The sequence below is a fragment of the Sceloporus undulatus genome, chromosome 2 (genome assembly GCF_019175285.1).
Source record: "Sceloporus undulatus isolate JIND9_A2432 ecotype Alabama chromosome 2, SceUnd_v1.1, whole genome shotgun sequence".
In the NCBI taxonomy this organism is placed as follows: Eukaryota; Metazoa; Chordata; class Lepidosauria; order Squamata; family Phrynosomatidae; genus Sceloporus; species Sceloporus undulatus.
In genome coordinates, this window is record NC_056523.1 from 104,377,640 (window position 1) to 104,391,945 (window position 14,306).

Consider the following 14,306-nt stretch of genomic DNA (forward strand, 5'->3'; position numbering starts at 1 on the left):
AGTCACTGTTTGTCATTACTATCCTCTGAAATACAGCCTACAACACCTGGTATTCCCTGATGGTTTCCATATCAATTCATAACCAGGCTTGATACTGCTTAGCTTGCAAGATCAGATAGGATCTGGGTCCTTCAGTGTTCTTAGACCTCTTATCTTAAGCTTTCAGCCACCTCAAATCACACACCAAAACTTCCTGAGGTGCCACAGCCTCATGTTCAGACCAACATTTCATTGAGATGTGCATGTTTGTGCCAGATATGACACCCATGCCACTGAATACCCAACTTACAATAAGAGCTGGGGTGCATGCATCTTGACGTTGACTTGGAGCAGCCCAAAACACATGTACCTTCACCTGCAGGGCACTAGTTTCTCAGAGATTCACCAATATTGCATGTAGCCCAGATCTCCAGTGGGCACAAGACTTTGTCCAAGCATGGTACTTCCATGCCAGTAATACTAATGTGTGTACTAAATGAATAAGGGACTGGGGATACACATCCCACAATAAGCTTTCTACTACACCCAGACATCCAGAGGAGTGTCTCCTTAGAGCAAAATGACATTCCATCCAGCCCAGTTTTTCATCTGACACTGTCAAGATCAGAGGCCTACACCCTTGGGTGCTTCCTAGTAAAGAGAAGAGGTCAGCTTGGGACACACACAACATACTGTTACTGCTGCCCTTCTGACACTGTTTGAAGCCTGAACACATAGACATAGTAATACCATAGCATTGTAGTGGCTTTTGCAAAGTCAACATATAAAGGCTACATGTCTTTTCCAGAAGGTTACAGTGCTTAGAGCAGGGCTTCTTAAGCTAACTGATGTGGTGGACCAGCAGGTCCCCCCCCCCCATGTACCAGGGGACTGGCACTTTGTTTGTGCTCATTGTCTACACCTGTTTGTTTTTTTTCTGGAAAGTTACCATGGACTGGCAGCCAGTGGCTCAAGACCAGCACTTATCCACCAATCACCATTTTGAATAGTACTGCTCTAGAAAACGTATACTCAGAATGGTGGTTGGTGGATAAGTGCTGGTCTTGAGCCACTGGCTGCCAGTCCATGGCAAGTTTCCAGGTAAGAAACAAACAGCTGTAGACATTGCACAAAAACAAAGTGCCACTGAAATTCTTTTCAGGAATAACTGAATTTGGGTAACAATAGTAAGATTATATACTTTAGATCAGGGGTAGGCAACCTGCGGCCCGCGGGCCGGATGCAGCCCGGCAAGGCCTTGGGACCGGCCCCAGCCCGGTCCTGCCGCCAATTGCCGCCGGGGCCTTTGGCCTCTCGCGCGCAGGGGCAAGGGGGGCAATTGTCTATAGACGCCTCAGAAACATGCATTTATATTAACATTTTTAAAAAAAATTAGCAAATTTTTTTGCGTGTCCTCCACTTTTTTAAAAAAAAGTGTCCACCATTTGAAAATGTTGTCCTACATTTGTCCCGGTTTATTTATTTATTTAAATTTTTTTAAACTATTTAATTATTTATTTTTTGGCTTCGGCCCCCCAGTTGTCTGAGGGACAGCAACCTGGCCCCCGGCTCAAAACAGTTGCCTACCCCTGCTTTAGATTCATCTTATGCAATTAAACAAGTGTTTAAAATGAGCTGTACATAAGAAAGTTTATGTCCCCTAAATGAGTGGTTTCCAACTTTTGGTCTTTAGCTTTCAGAAGCCCCAGCCAACTTGACCAAAAGTCTGGAATTATAGTAGCTGAAGTTCATATCATCTGGTGGACTAGAGGTTGAAAACCACTGCCCAATAATCTGGATCAGACCAAATACCAATCTTGTTCAGCATTCTGTTAAAACAGTATCCAAACCATTGGCTCTGGGAACCCCACAAAGAGGATGTATCGGCAGTAGCATCTTCCCCTTGTGTTCCTCAAGTATATATACAAAGGAATGTTTCTTCTCACAATGGAGTTAATGCATAGACATCATATATTATTAGCTTTATCTTTCATGAATTTCCTTAATCATCTTTAAAACCATCCAAGTTGCTGGCTATTGTTATTTCTTGTGGTTGTGAATTCCATGGTTGATATCAGTGTGCTGCAGAAGTAGTCTTTTGCTGACTGGAGTCTCCCACCTTTCACTGGAGACCTGATTCTGGTGTTATGGCAAGGGAAGGGGAAATCTCCATATACAATTTTGGCACACTATGCATAATGGTATACCCTTCAGTCATGTAACCTTTCCCTTTTTGACCTGAAAGTGAGGTTACAGAGAGATGCTTCAACAGGAATAGAATACTGAAACACTTGCAGACGTCTTTGACAGATTCATGGAATAAGCAGAGTGGAATCTTCTTCCATTCTGTTATTGCAGCCCGTAAAGACTGTTTTGATTATTCTGGGAAACACTTCCCACATTTTAACAATTCTGTAGAAAAATGTGTGCTTTTAAAAATTTTATTTCAATCTCACTTAATATTTATTCTTAGATCTCTGTCCTATTCTTTAAATTCAGTTTCTGATGTGAGCTTTAACACTAAAGACTTATTTAAAATACTTAGCCCAGCTGTTACTTTTCTTTCTGTTGCTAATATTCATCTATTCATTTCTTCATTTTCAGTACAAACCTTCAAATTAGATGTGGCAACATGATTTGCTAATTTGTTTATATCAAAGAATGTAAGGACTGATGGATGGATGCAGTGCCTTACAGAAGTACAGTGATCCCTTGCCTTAAGCAGGGATCCGTTCTGGACCCCGCCGCTAAGGCAAGTTCTGCCTATGCTCGAGTCCCATTGAGGATAATGGGACTCATGCACATGGCAGTGTGAGTAGTGTGGGTGTGGGTGCCTTTCATTAAATGGCAGGGGCTTCCAGCATAAGCTGGAAGCTGCATAAAAGGCGTCAATGTATGACGCGGGCGCACTGTATTCACCCCTTCTGGCTTTTCCACATTTTGTCATGTTAAAATCTGGTATTGAACTGGATTTAATTGTCATTGCTACCACTTGAAAAAATGAGCAATATTTTTATTGTGGTGCAAGTGTTAAGTAAATAAACATGAACAAACTGGCTCTTGTTTGATGCTATGACATGCCTAAATAATCAGCAGTGCAAGCTACTGCCTCCACAAGTCACATAAGTAGCTGAATCGAGTCCACTTGCATGCTATTCCAGTTTCATATGATTAAATTTAGCTCTCTCTGGAAGGCCCCAGAGTTTGTTGGACAGCATATCTAAGCAAACAGCATCCTGGACCAAACAAGTCTTAGCAGAATGTTATGCATAAGCACCAATTGTCGCTGGATTTTTTTAAAAAAATAAGACTATTAACATCCCTCAGAGCACCATCAAACCCATTATTAGAAAAAGCAAAGAACATGGCTCAACCATGGGTTTGCCTAGAGAAAGTCAACCACCAAAACTCAGGAATTGAGTAGGAGCAATGGAGAAACCAATAGTAACTCTGAAGGTGCTAGAGATCTCTGCAGCTGAAGAAACTAATCATGGAACTATCACCTGGACAATCTATGAAGTCAGGCTTTATGGAAGAGTGGCCAGAAGAAAACCATTGCTGAATCAAGTCCATATCAAGGCCCATGTGGAGTTCACAAAAAGGTATCTGGAAGACATGAAGAATGGGAAAGGGTTCTCTGGTCTGTTAAGACCAAAACTGGACATTTAGGCCCTGCTGCAAAATGTTATGTGTGGCACCAAATCAAGAGTGCTTATTTTTCTGAGAAAGCCATTGCCATGGTGAAGCATGGCTGTGGCAGCATCATGTTGTGGAAAATTAGTCAGGTCTGAGGGCAAGATAGATGGTGCAAAGGCAAGATAATTTTAGGGGAAAACCTATTTCCTTCTTCAAGTGAACTTGGACTGAGGTAGAGGTTCACTTTCCAAAAGAAAAATGATCCTAAACACAGAGGCAAAGTAACACTGGAGGGGTATAAAACAAGAACCTGAATGTCTTTGGATGACCCAGACAAAGCTCAGAGCTTTGGATGACCCAGAGAAACTCAATCTGTGGCAAGACTTGAAAATCATTGTTTTTCAGTGATCCTCATCCAACCTGATAGAGCTAGAGTAATTTTTACCAAGAATGGTCAAAATCCAGAAGATCCATATGCACAAACTTGATAGAGATTTGCCTAAGAGGACTCATAGATGTAGCGGTTAGTAAAGGTGCTTCTTGTATTGATTCAGGGGATAAATATTTATGCAGCCAGCAAGGGTTGGGGTTTTGTTTGTTCATTTTTTTATTTTTATTTTTTTGCTTAATTCTTGTGTTTTGTTAAAACTATTTTGCACCTTCACACTGCTGCGCATTTTGTGTACATCAAGTGGTAACAATCCCAGGTAAATCCAGTTCTAGGCTGTAACACAAGAAAATGTGGGAAATTCATGGAAGGTGATTAGGCACACCACATAAGCAGGGATCTGTTCCTGGGTGAAGAACTGTGACACGTTGTTGATAGACAATATAAGATGAGGACTTATAGCAGTCACAGAGTTTGGATGAAATACTTTTTTGATCACAACCTCTACACTCCCCGAGCCAGCATGGGAATCCGGTCTTTAAAAAGGAACTCTTTCATGATCTGGAAATTAATCATGGAATACATATACGGTAACTGTGTTACACATTGTATGATGTATAAAAGTGTAACAACTCTTCTCTGATCTTTCAAAATTAAATAATTTGTTTGACGCAATTTAGATAAATAATTTAACCAACACAGACATTGTACAAGTAACTACAGAAATGCCCCAAACTATTAACAGAGATTTTGACCAACCACAATGGCTACACAGATTAACAGGTTGGTTTTTGCTATAGGTTGCATGTATCCCCAAAATATTAAGTACTAATGGCAGTTGGAGAGACAGGTTAAGGAACATTTAATGTAGCCTACTGTTTAATTAACTGGTAGGTGGATGCAGAGTAGAGTGGATGGTAAGCCCTGGAGCCACAATGTCTGGGAGGGAAGGAGGAAGCTAATGAAGAGTGCATTTATAATGCAGTTTGCAACTGTAATTAATTTGTTGATGTAACTTCAAAAGACTTGGGGACAGGCAGTATCTATGTATGTAAAAATAATGCAGTTTGACACCACATAAATGGCTACAAATCCTGGGATTTGTAGTTTGTAGTCTGCACATTTTGGCAGACAGCCAAAGACCTTGTAAAACTACAAATCCTAGAATTCCATACGATGGAGCTACATCACTTAATGTAGTGTTAAATTATTATTATTATTATTATTATTATTATTATTATTATTATTATTAACCTTTATTTATGAAGCGCTGTAAATTTACACAGCACTGTACATACAATCTTTTTAGTTAGACGGTTCCCTGCCCTTGGGCTTACAATCTAAAAAGACATGACACAGAAGGAGAAGGAAGTGGTGGAGGGAAAGGGTAAGAGGTCCAGCAGTTCCTCTCTACCTCCGAGGCCTGGACCAAGGCAGATGGACTGGAGGGAGGACTTGGCTTCATAATGGATGGTTAATCATTTTCCAAGGAAAATACTGTACATACTCTCAAGTAGGATAATGCATATACAGTACATAGCAATACAGGAAATGGTTCGATAAACAGGCAACAAAAGAACATCAGATAGTAAGCGACAATTATGCAATGCCTGGGAAGGCTTCTCTGAACAGGATGGTTTTCAACTCCGTTTTGAAGCTAGTTAAAGAAGTGATGGCTCTTGCTTGTGGGGGAAGAAAGTTCCAGGAGTGAGGGGCAGCAAGTGAAAAGGGGCGAATCCGGGATGGGGCAGAGGAAATCCTGGGCTGAGACATGAACCCTTGACTACCAGAACGGAGGGCCCGAGTGGGAAGGTGAGGAGAAAGAAGGTCTGATAAGTAAGGAGGGGCCAGTCCATGGAAGGCTTTGAATGTCGACAGCAGGAGCTTATACTGAATGCGGAAAGGGAGAGGGAGCCAGTGAAGGGATGCCAACACAGGAGAGATATGGTCAGAGCGGTGGGCGGATGTGATAACACATGCAGCTGAATGCTGGACAGAGATTAAAGGAAGGAGGTGAGAAAGAGGAAGCCCAGCCAGGAGGACTTTACAGTAATCAAGTCGTGAGATCACTAGGGCATGGACCAGGATCTTGGCAGTAGAGGCGGAGAGATATGGTCGGATTTTGGCAATATTGTACAAAAAGAATCTACAAGCCTTGGCTGTGGTCTGGATCTGAGGGATACACGACAGAGAAGAGTCAAAGATAAAACCAAGACTGTGGGCTTGCTGGACTGGTTGAATAGAAATGTTGTCCACAGAGACATTATTTTTATTATTTTTATAGTGTAGATGCACCCTAAGTAAATACATAGATACTACCTGCCGCCCCCCAAGTTTTTTGAAGTTACATCAAGAAATCAATTAAATCTGGCAAATTGTAGAAAGCTACTGCTCCACTAGCTAAGCTGGAGATTTGAACACAGCCCTTTCCTCTTGCCAGGTGTGGAGTCCACCAAAGTTGGAGCACTTGCACCTTCATCTCCTGCCTGAAGGCGACCCATAAAAGTTGGAAACTCAGGGCCTGGCCTTGGTATCTGGTGACCTACATCCACACAATTAAACACTTTCCCTTCTTTTCATTCATCCAACCTTCATTCTCTCCCTCCCTCTCTCCTCCTTCCTTCCTTCCTTCATTGTCACTTTCACTTACACCCAGGGTGACTCATGCAGCCCACCCAGATGCTGAACTGCAACTTCTAGCCTTCCTCAGCATTGATAGTGTCAACTGGGGCTGATGGGTGTTGTAGCCCAACAACAGTGGGAGAGTTGCACAATTCCCAACCCTGCCTTTTCCACCTCTTCACCCTTTCACTCTCTCATATTCACCAGTCCGTTCTGTTGCTGACTCATTGTCATTGTGAGGTTGCAGTTTGTACAGTAGCTGTGGTTTCATGTTGTGGGAAATTCCCCCCCCCTTTTTTTGCCCAATCTGTCACATGAGTTGGCAAAGAGAAGAATATGCTTTCCATGGTTGTGTGGAAATGCCTGTTGCGCTCACAAAAGGTGCATCTGCCCAATTTTTTGCAATCTTCTGTTCCTTCTGCAGCCATTCCCATAAGCACAAAGCATGTTCAGGCTCTCAGGGAACATTACAAGGGCTCCGTGTGGGAGGATGAGGTAGAAAAGCCAGCCTCTGTCCATCCTTTCCCATTCATAAATGTCTGAAACCAACCTGTAGTTTAGTATATTGGACTTTTATTTGGTTACTGGTTTGATTTATGTCACATCCCAAGGCCTCAAAACAGGTAGTGACTCGAAATTACATAGCCTATTGTACAGTTGTTCAACCATTCTCTTGCTGAGGTAGTGGTCAAAAAGAAGGTGTTGTTTCCCAAATAATTCTCTCCCCCCCACCATGATTTTTTTCTTCAGACCTCAAATTTCTAGCATTGCAGTTAATGAAAACTTCAGTATTTAGAAATATAGTATACAAAGACTAACTGAGAGACAGAAGTTGTAGCATAAACTTTGGCAGACAAAAGCACTTTACAGACCGCCCAAAAAGGGCAGTCTGCCGGCGCCGCTGTTTGCTGCATCTGGGAACCGCAGTGGACAAACTGCGCAATTCCCTGACGCAACAAAAAAGAAGCTGCAAAATGCAGCTTCTTCTTGCGGCATGGAAATGGCACCGCAAGTCACCAATGGCGCACTCGCAGCATCATTTCCGCTGCACGCCCCTTTCTAACCCTAGTACATGCGCGGCACGTACTTTTTGCCCGTCTATAACGGGCCTTAGGTTGCATCTGCACTACCTAAATAATGCAGTTTGACACCACTTTAACTGTTATGGCTCCATCTTATGGAAGTTTGGGATTTTTAGTTTGCTGGGGCACCAGAGCTCTCTGACACCGAAGGCTAAATATCTCACAAAACTACAAATCCTAAAATCCCATAGCATTGAGTCATGGCAGTTAAAGCAATGTCAAATTGCATTAATTCTGCAGTGCAGATGCAGCCTTAACCTACTTCCTGAGATATATGAGGAAGCAGATTAATGGGTGGTCTGCAGTCACACCTTTCAGCGACGGATTGGGGCTGCATCAGCTACATGCCACAGCCCCAATCTGGCCTTTCCACAGCACAAAAAGGAGCAGTGGAAAGGGTGCCATAGCTGCCGGTGCCGTGTCATTTTGGTGCTCCTTTGGCACTGTGCCATCTGGATGCAGCACAAGAGGAGCGCCATGATGCTGCCCACCATGTGGTGGAGTGTCACACTGGCATGGGGACAGAGTCAGGGAATATATCATGTGGACGCCACACCCCCACTCTGCCCCGATGCTGGCCTTTATCACCGGTCTATCGAGGCTCTCAGTCTATAAAGCTTATGCTACAGCTTCTTTCTCTCAGTCAAATGTGCTACAGGAGCCCTTTTCATACTGATATTGCAGACTAACATGGCTATGTCTTTGAATTCTGCCCACATTGAGAAATACAGTTTAGGTGTAGGTAGAGTTAACAAGGGAATGTGAAGACAGTAAATGTAAGAGTGTTGTTGTTCTTGTTAACTGCCTTTGGGTTGTCCCCTGACTCCTGGCGACCCTGTGGATGAGGCATCTCTAAGACCCCTGTTGTGTACTGCTGTACTTAGGTCCTGTCATTTCATACCTGTGACCTCCCTCTCCCTCTACTACCCTCTGCCTTTCCTACCATTATTGTCTTTTCTACTGAGTTGTGCCTTCTCATGATATGGCCAAAGTACAACAGCCTCAGTTTTGATCCTCTTGGCTTTCAGGGAGATTTCTGGTTTGATGTGTTCAAGGACCCATTTGTCTATCCTTTTGGCTGTCTATAGTATCGTCAGCCCTCTTCTCCAGCCCCACATTTCAAATGCATTGATTTTCTTCTTATCTGCTTCCTTCACTGTCCGGCTCTCATGTCAGTTTTCAATGTCTTACTCTTTGCAATGTTGGAAATTGGGGAACTGTAGGAAAATTTCATTGGAGGGGCAGAAATCTCACTTGGGGGGCATGCACTCATTTTACCCACTCTAGGAGAAATCGTTCTGTCTCACTGCTTATTCTTGGGCCAGTTGTATAATGTCAGTTGCTTGTCACAGTTATAATTTGTGTCAACCCCCCACACACACACACACACTACCACCATCCATTTTGTAGCTTTGTTTTTTTTTAGAGGGATTGGTCCAAACTCTCCCCAAGAAACAGGGAAATGCCCATAGTACTTTGACCATCTTCCTGGAGTGTTTATGCGGGGTGGTGGAGTGTTATTTCAGGCACTCTTGCTGTCCTTTCTGCTTTGTACCTTCTGAGGATTTAAAGTAGCAGAGGATGTGCTTTTCAGAAGAAGCCCCTTTAAACAGCAAGGTAGGGAAAAAATAAAATGTTTCCATTTTCTTAAGTACTGACCATCAGCTTTCCAGATTTTTCTACAAAATCCTGTTTAGTCCCAAGAGCGGGTTGTGCATTATCTGCATAAAAACAGCAATGGCTTCTTGATAATATTTCCTTCCTTCCTTCCTCTCTCTGTGGGCTAACATGTATGACAAGGGCTTATGTAACCCTGTTGTCATCACAATGGCTTTCACAAACAGGAATATGGTTTCCTAATGCCTTTTGGCTACATAAACCCTAGAGAGCATTAAAAAGAAAGAAAGAAAATTATAGATAGGCCAGGTTGAGAACAGAAGCTGAGCAATGTAGTATCTAGACATGGAATTTTAGACTATAGGAGAGGACACAGAGGGGGGAAAATAGGATGCAGGCAGCTAAAGGAACTTCCTGACAGTAAGGGCTGTTCGACAGCGGAACAAACTCCCTCGGAGTGTAGTGGAGTCTCCTTCCTTAGAGGTCTTTAAACAAAGGCTGGATGGCCATCTGTCGGGGATGCTTTGATTTAGATTTCCTGCATGGCAGAATGGGGTTGGGCTGGATGGTCCTTGTGGTCTCTTCCAACTCTATGGCGGGGTACAGACCGCCGCTTTGCGGCGGTCTGCTGCCACTGCCAGTAGGTCCGCGGGGGAGCCGGAGCCTTCAGACGGCCCGACTCCCGCGCGGACCGAAAAAAGAAGCTCCAAAATGGAGCTTCTTTTTTCGTCGTGTTTGCGACGTAGCGAGGCGCGACGCGTACGGACGCTAAGCGTCCGATACGCAAAGATGGCGCCGGCCATGTAGAAGGGCCGGCGCCATCTTGTACGGACGGAGTCCGTACTAGGCCATGGGGCGTCTAAAAGAGACGCCCCTTTTTTAAAATGGGACGTCCTCCGGACGTCCCAAATGGCGGTGCAGAAAGCACCTATGATTCTATAATTCTAAGGACTATAACTGGTATGAAACAGATGTGTTTGGGGATGGGTGGGTATAAATTCCTATTAACATTGATAGTGCCCTGTTGTTTTTAGGTTCAAAGGAGAGTACTGTAGCAACTGTTCAAATTTCATAGCTTTGGAATAGTTAACCTTTGGACTCCAGCTCCCAGAATGGCCAAGTGACTAGGTTGGCTGAGGAATTTCAGGAGTTATCATTTAAAACAAACAAAACGAACCCCAACAACTAACTTTTCCAGGCTTTTCACAATTATTCCTTGAAACCAGACATAAAATAATGACTGCAGTATGTGGATGGTTGAGGACAGAACGGGGGTGTTGCTTCAGAAACAAGAAAGCAAGAAGGGGGTATGAAAAATGCAATTCCTCCTATGCATTCCACTTGTGTGATGGGGCTGAAGGTATTTGTGAAGAGAAATCTGCTGACCTTCATGTCATACAGCTGAATCCCTGTTCTATTTTTCTGCCCAGTGTGTTAAAACAGGTAGTGGTATTAAAACATCTGCAAGCACTTTATAAGAACAGCATATCACTGATCAAAATCTGCTTGGACTTTATTAAAAATCTGTATCATCTGTCTAAAGATCAGGAAAAAAGAAGCATAATAAATTTTCCCTTGGAGGAAGTTTTCCACATTCGTTGTGCTGCTTCTAAACAGGCCCTGTCCATTCCTGCCTGATGCAGGTGGCTGGAACAGTAATTGGGGCCTCCAAGGCCAGATTCAAGAGCTGGCCAGATTTATATGTGAGCAGGTAGTTTCATATGGTTCCAGTTCATTTTAGTAGAACGCTATCAGGCTGATGCTTGGTCAGATTCAGATTCCATCTTCAGAAAATGTGTGCTACATAATATTCTGAATTTGGGTGGGGGGGTTGAATTTAGAGAGGGAGTAGCCTAATGAGGATGGAACTGCTTTCATAGCTTCCAATAAATCAAATGTCCTGTGGTCACCAGGGGTAGAAATGGTCATCACCACCACCCCAAAGCTGAGTTGCCTTCTAGTCCTGCTTCATTCTTCAGCCATTAGGAAGAATGGGAACTGAATAGAGGCCTGGGAGGCAAAATTTTGTTTTGCTTTAATGTCTCAAATGGATAAGCCTACTAACTTGCATTTCTTTCTCTAGTTCATCCATCACAAGAGCCTGGGTGGTTGGAAGGAACCTTGAATGGGAAAACAGGATTGATCCCTGAGAACTATGTGGAGTTCCTTTAACTCTGGGCACATTCGTAAACAACGCTGCTGAGCTTTACATGGTATCCATGACAACTGCTGATGAGAGTATTATAGATCATTCGCTGTTTGCCGCTGTGAAAAGCAAAGTGAAGGACTCTGCTACCTGTTCAGATGAATGTTTATGTAAATAACAATGTATGTTTCTTATATAATGTGTTGTTTGTGCAAAGATGCTGCAGAAATGGAAGAGTGAAAAGGGGAGGGGGAGAAGGATGTTCTGCAGAGGTTGCTCAGTTCTTCTGCAAAAGGTTGGCACCCATGCTTAAATCACATTTTGTCCTAGATGGAAAATGTTTCATAGAATGTGGGTAAATATGACCTGAAATGACATCATCCAAGTCTCCCTTTAATTGAAATTACTTGCCAAACAACAACAACAAAATGATTGCAGAATTGAACCCTTGGGCCGTCTAAGCTGGCATCCAAGGAAGACTGGAGGAATATAGGGTTGGAAGCTTTGGCTGGCAAAAGGAAAGATCTAATTTGCTGGGAGGAAAACATGTCTGTTCCTTTTATCTTTAGTAGGTGAAATTAATGTTTATATACATCAAGCCACTAATGGCTTTCATCTGCAGAGATTACCCAGCCTTGACAGGATTCAGTCCATTGTCAACGCATAAATAATTCCTTTGATGAGATCTGCATTGCTACATACATCAGAAACAATGCCAGCAGTTGCATTACAGTAATGCTTTTTAAAACGTTTTTAATGTCCAAACAAACCGTGCAGCAGAAGAAGCTGAATGCCTTCCACCCGTTTGCATAGTAGCTGCAATTTCAAATAATCGTCATCAACATGAAGACAATAATCTTTTGGACCAAAGTTCATGAAGACTTTTTTTAAAAAAAAAAATAGGAAGATTCTGACTAAAATCTCTGCAGTCTCTTCAAACAGGCAATTCCTTTCCAGAGGTCAAAGAGTAGCTTGCGTAGCATAGCACATAGATTGAGTGACTTCTGATCTTTCTGTTGTCACTTACTAGCACAAATGTTTAGAAACAGGCACCCACAACCCATTGTGCACTGGGCCTTTCTTGTTTCTTAGATGTGAGCTGTTTTATGTCTTACACAACACTTGCTTTCTGATGTGTTGTCTTGTCGCTTACTTTGTAGCCTGTACTGTATGTGGTACTTGCTCTACATAGTCAGCTTCCTCCAAACCTTGTATTTATTGTGTAGCCAAGTGAAATACGAACACAGAAACACACATACACAAGGTGTTTGGATTTGTGTTATTCACTATTCATTAATTATGATGCCTTTCAGTAATGCCTTTCACAGTAAAATATCTGTTGGTGAGTGAGGGTAGACATGCCCTTGTCCTCAACTGCTCTCAAGGTGTTTTGTATATTATGCTATCTAGCTGTAGATTTTACAGTTGGGGGAAATGACATGCCAAACTTTCCAATAATCATGCTTATATTTTTGTTTTTAAATATAAAAATTTGACTGTGTTCAATGGGAATTTTAAAGCTGCCCTACCTGTAGAAATAGCGGTGGCTACTTCCTGAGGGACTGTGCCCATTTTTGTCCCTTACCTGCTGTATTCTCATACCTTTGTGGTAATAGATTTTTTTTCTGCTTTCAAACATGCTTTCTAATTTAATCTTAAATTCTTGAGTGGTCGCCTTGGTGTATGTTTCACTGACCATTTGTATTAAAATTGAGATGTAAATATGATTGATTTGAAATATTGTGAAGTAAAAGGGTTTTATATATTCTGACTTTTAACAGAAGTGTAATAAAGTGGGTATCCAGTGGATATTTGAAACCTATTTAATTGGAGATGCAGAGGCAAGCACAAATGTGTACACGCGCATGCACACACACACACACAGAGAGAGAGAACATTTGAGAAAATGACTTTTCCTGCCCTCTTTCATTTTGTCACTTTTTCTAGAAGGCAGCTAGCAGACTCTTTTGTGCTTCTATAATGTTTATTAATTAACCCTTTCTAAGCAACTGTGAAAGAAGATAGAAGCTATCTCTTCTGGTTGTGTTTTGTTCATTTTAAAGTGCATGGCATAGATTACTGAAGAGAAAATATACGTATCATGTTCAGTGTTCATCTCATTTTGATTAAAGCAAATTAGATTTGAGTCTGTTGCTAAGACTTTCTTAACAGTTGGATAATACATAGCATATAATTCCATGATTTTGAGAGTTGGAGTGGTAATAAGAAGACATTTTATAAAATATGGACATACAACCAGTTCAGCATCACAGTAATTATTACACCAGAATGCCTTGCCTGGCACCAGCACTTCATCTTCATAGATAGCAATAACAAAAAAGGGGGAGGAGTCTTTTTAAATTTGATTGCAGGCAAGGTTAATGCTCAGCCAGGCAGCCATGACCCAGACCCGGTTGCTCTGTGACCCCAATCTTTCCTCCGTCGATTGCCTCCGTAACCCTCAGAAAGAGAGTATATCAGGGTCTCCTTTGACCTCCTGCTGTCTTCTCTCTTCCAAGAGTAAAGATTTACACATGTCCTATTATTTAACACCCCACCCCACCCCCACCCCGGTAGCAAACCCCATCACATGCACTACTGCTACATAACTTAAATCTCAAAGGCCTGCCTGAATGAAAAAAATCTTCACCTGCCAGTGGGAAAATAGAAAGGAGGAAGCAACCGGACCTCCCATGGAAGGAAGTTCCACAGCCTGGGAACACCTCCCATGTCCTCACCAAACGCCTGTGATGATGGCAGGGCTGAGAGAAAGCCCTCCCTTGCAGAGCTGAACACTCAAGCTGGCACATATAAGGGAATACAGTCTTTCAGTCTG

At 42.5% G+C, this 14,306-nt stretch overlaps 1 protein-coding gene across 7 annotated transcripts in view; it reads left to right on the forward strand.

The window, feature by feature from the left end:
- ARHGAP26 (Rho GTPase activating protein 26) overlaps window positions 1–13,279 on the forward strand; it is a 402,649-nt gene extending 389,370 nt beyond the window's left edge. For all 7 annotated transcript variants that reach the window (XM_042450195.1, XM_042450199.1, XM_042450198.1 and 4 more), the window contains one exon: window positions 11,408–13,279. In XM_042450195.1, coding sequence (XP_042306129.1) covers window positions 11,408–11,496 — 89 coding nt within the window. In that variant the 3' untranslated portion in view covers window positions 11,497–13,279. The remainder of the gene's footprint in view (window positions 1–11,407) is intronic.
- Window positions 13,280–14,306: the final 1,027 nt, after the last annotated feature.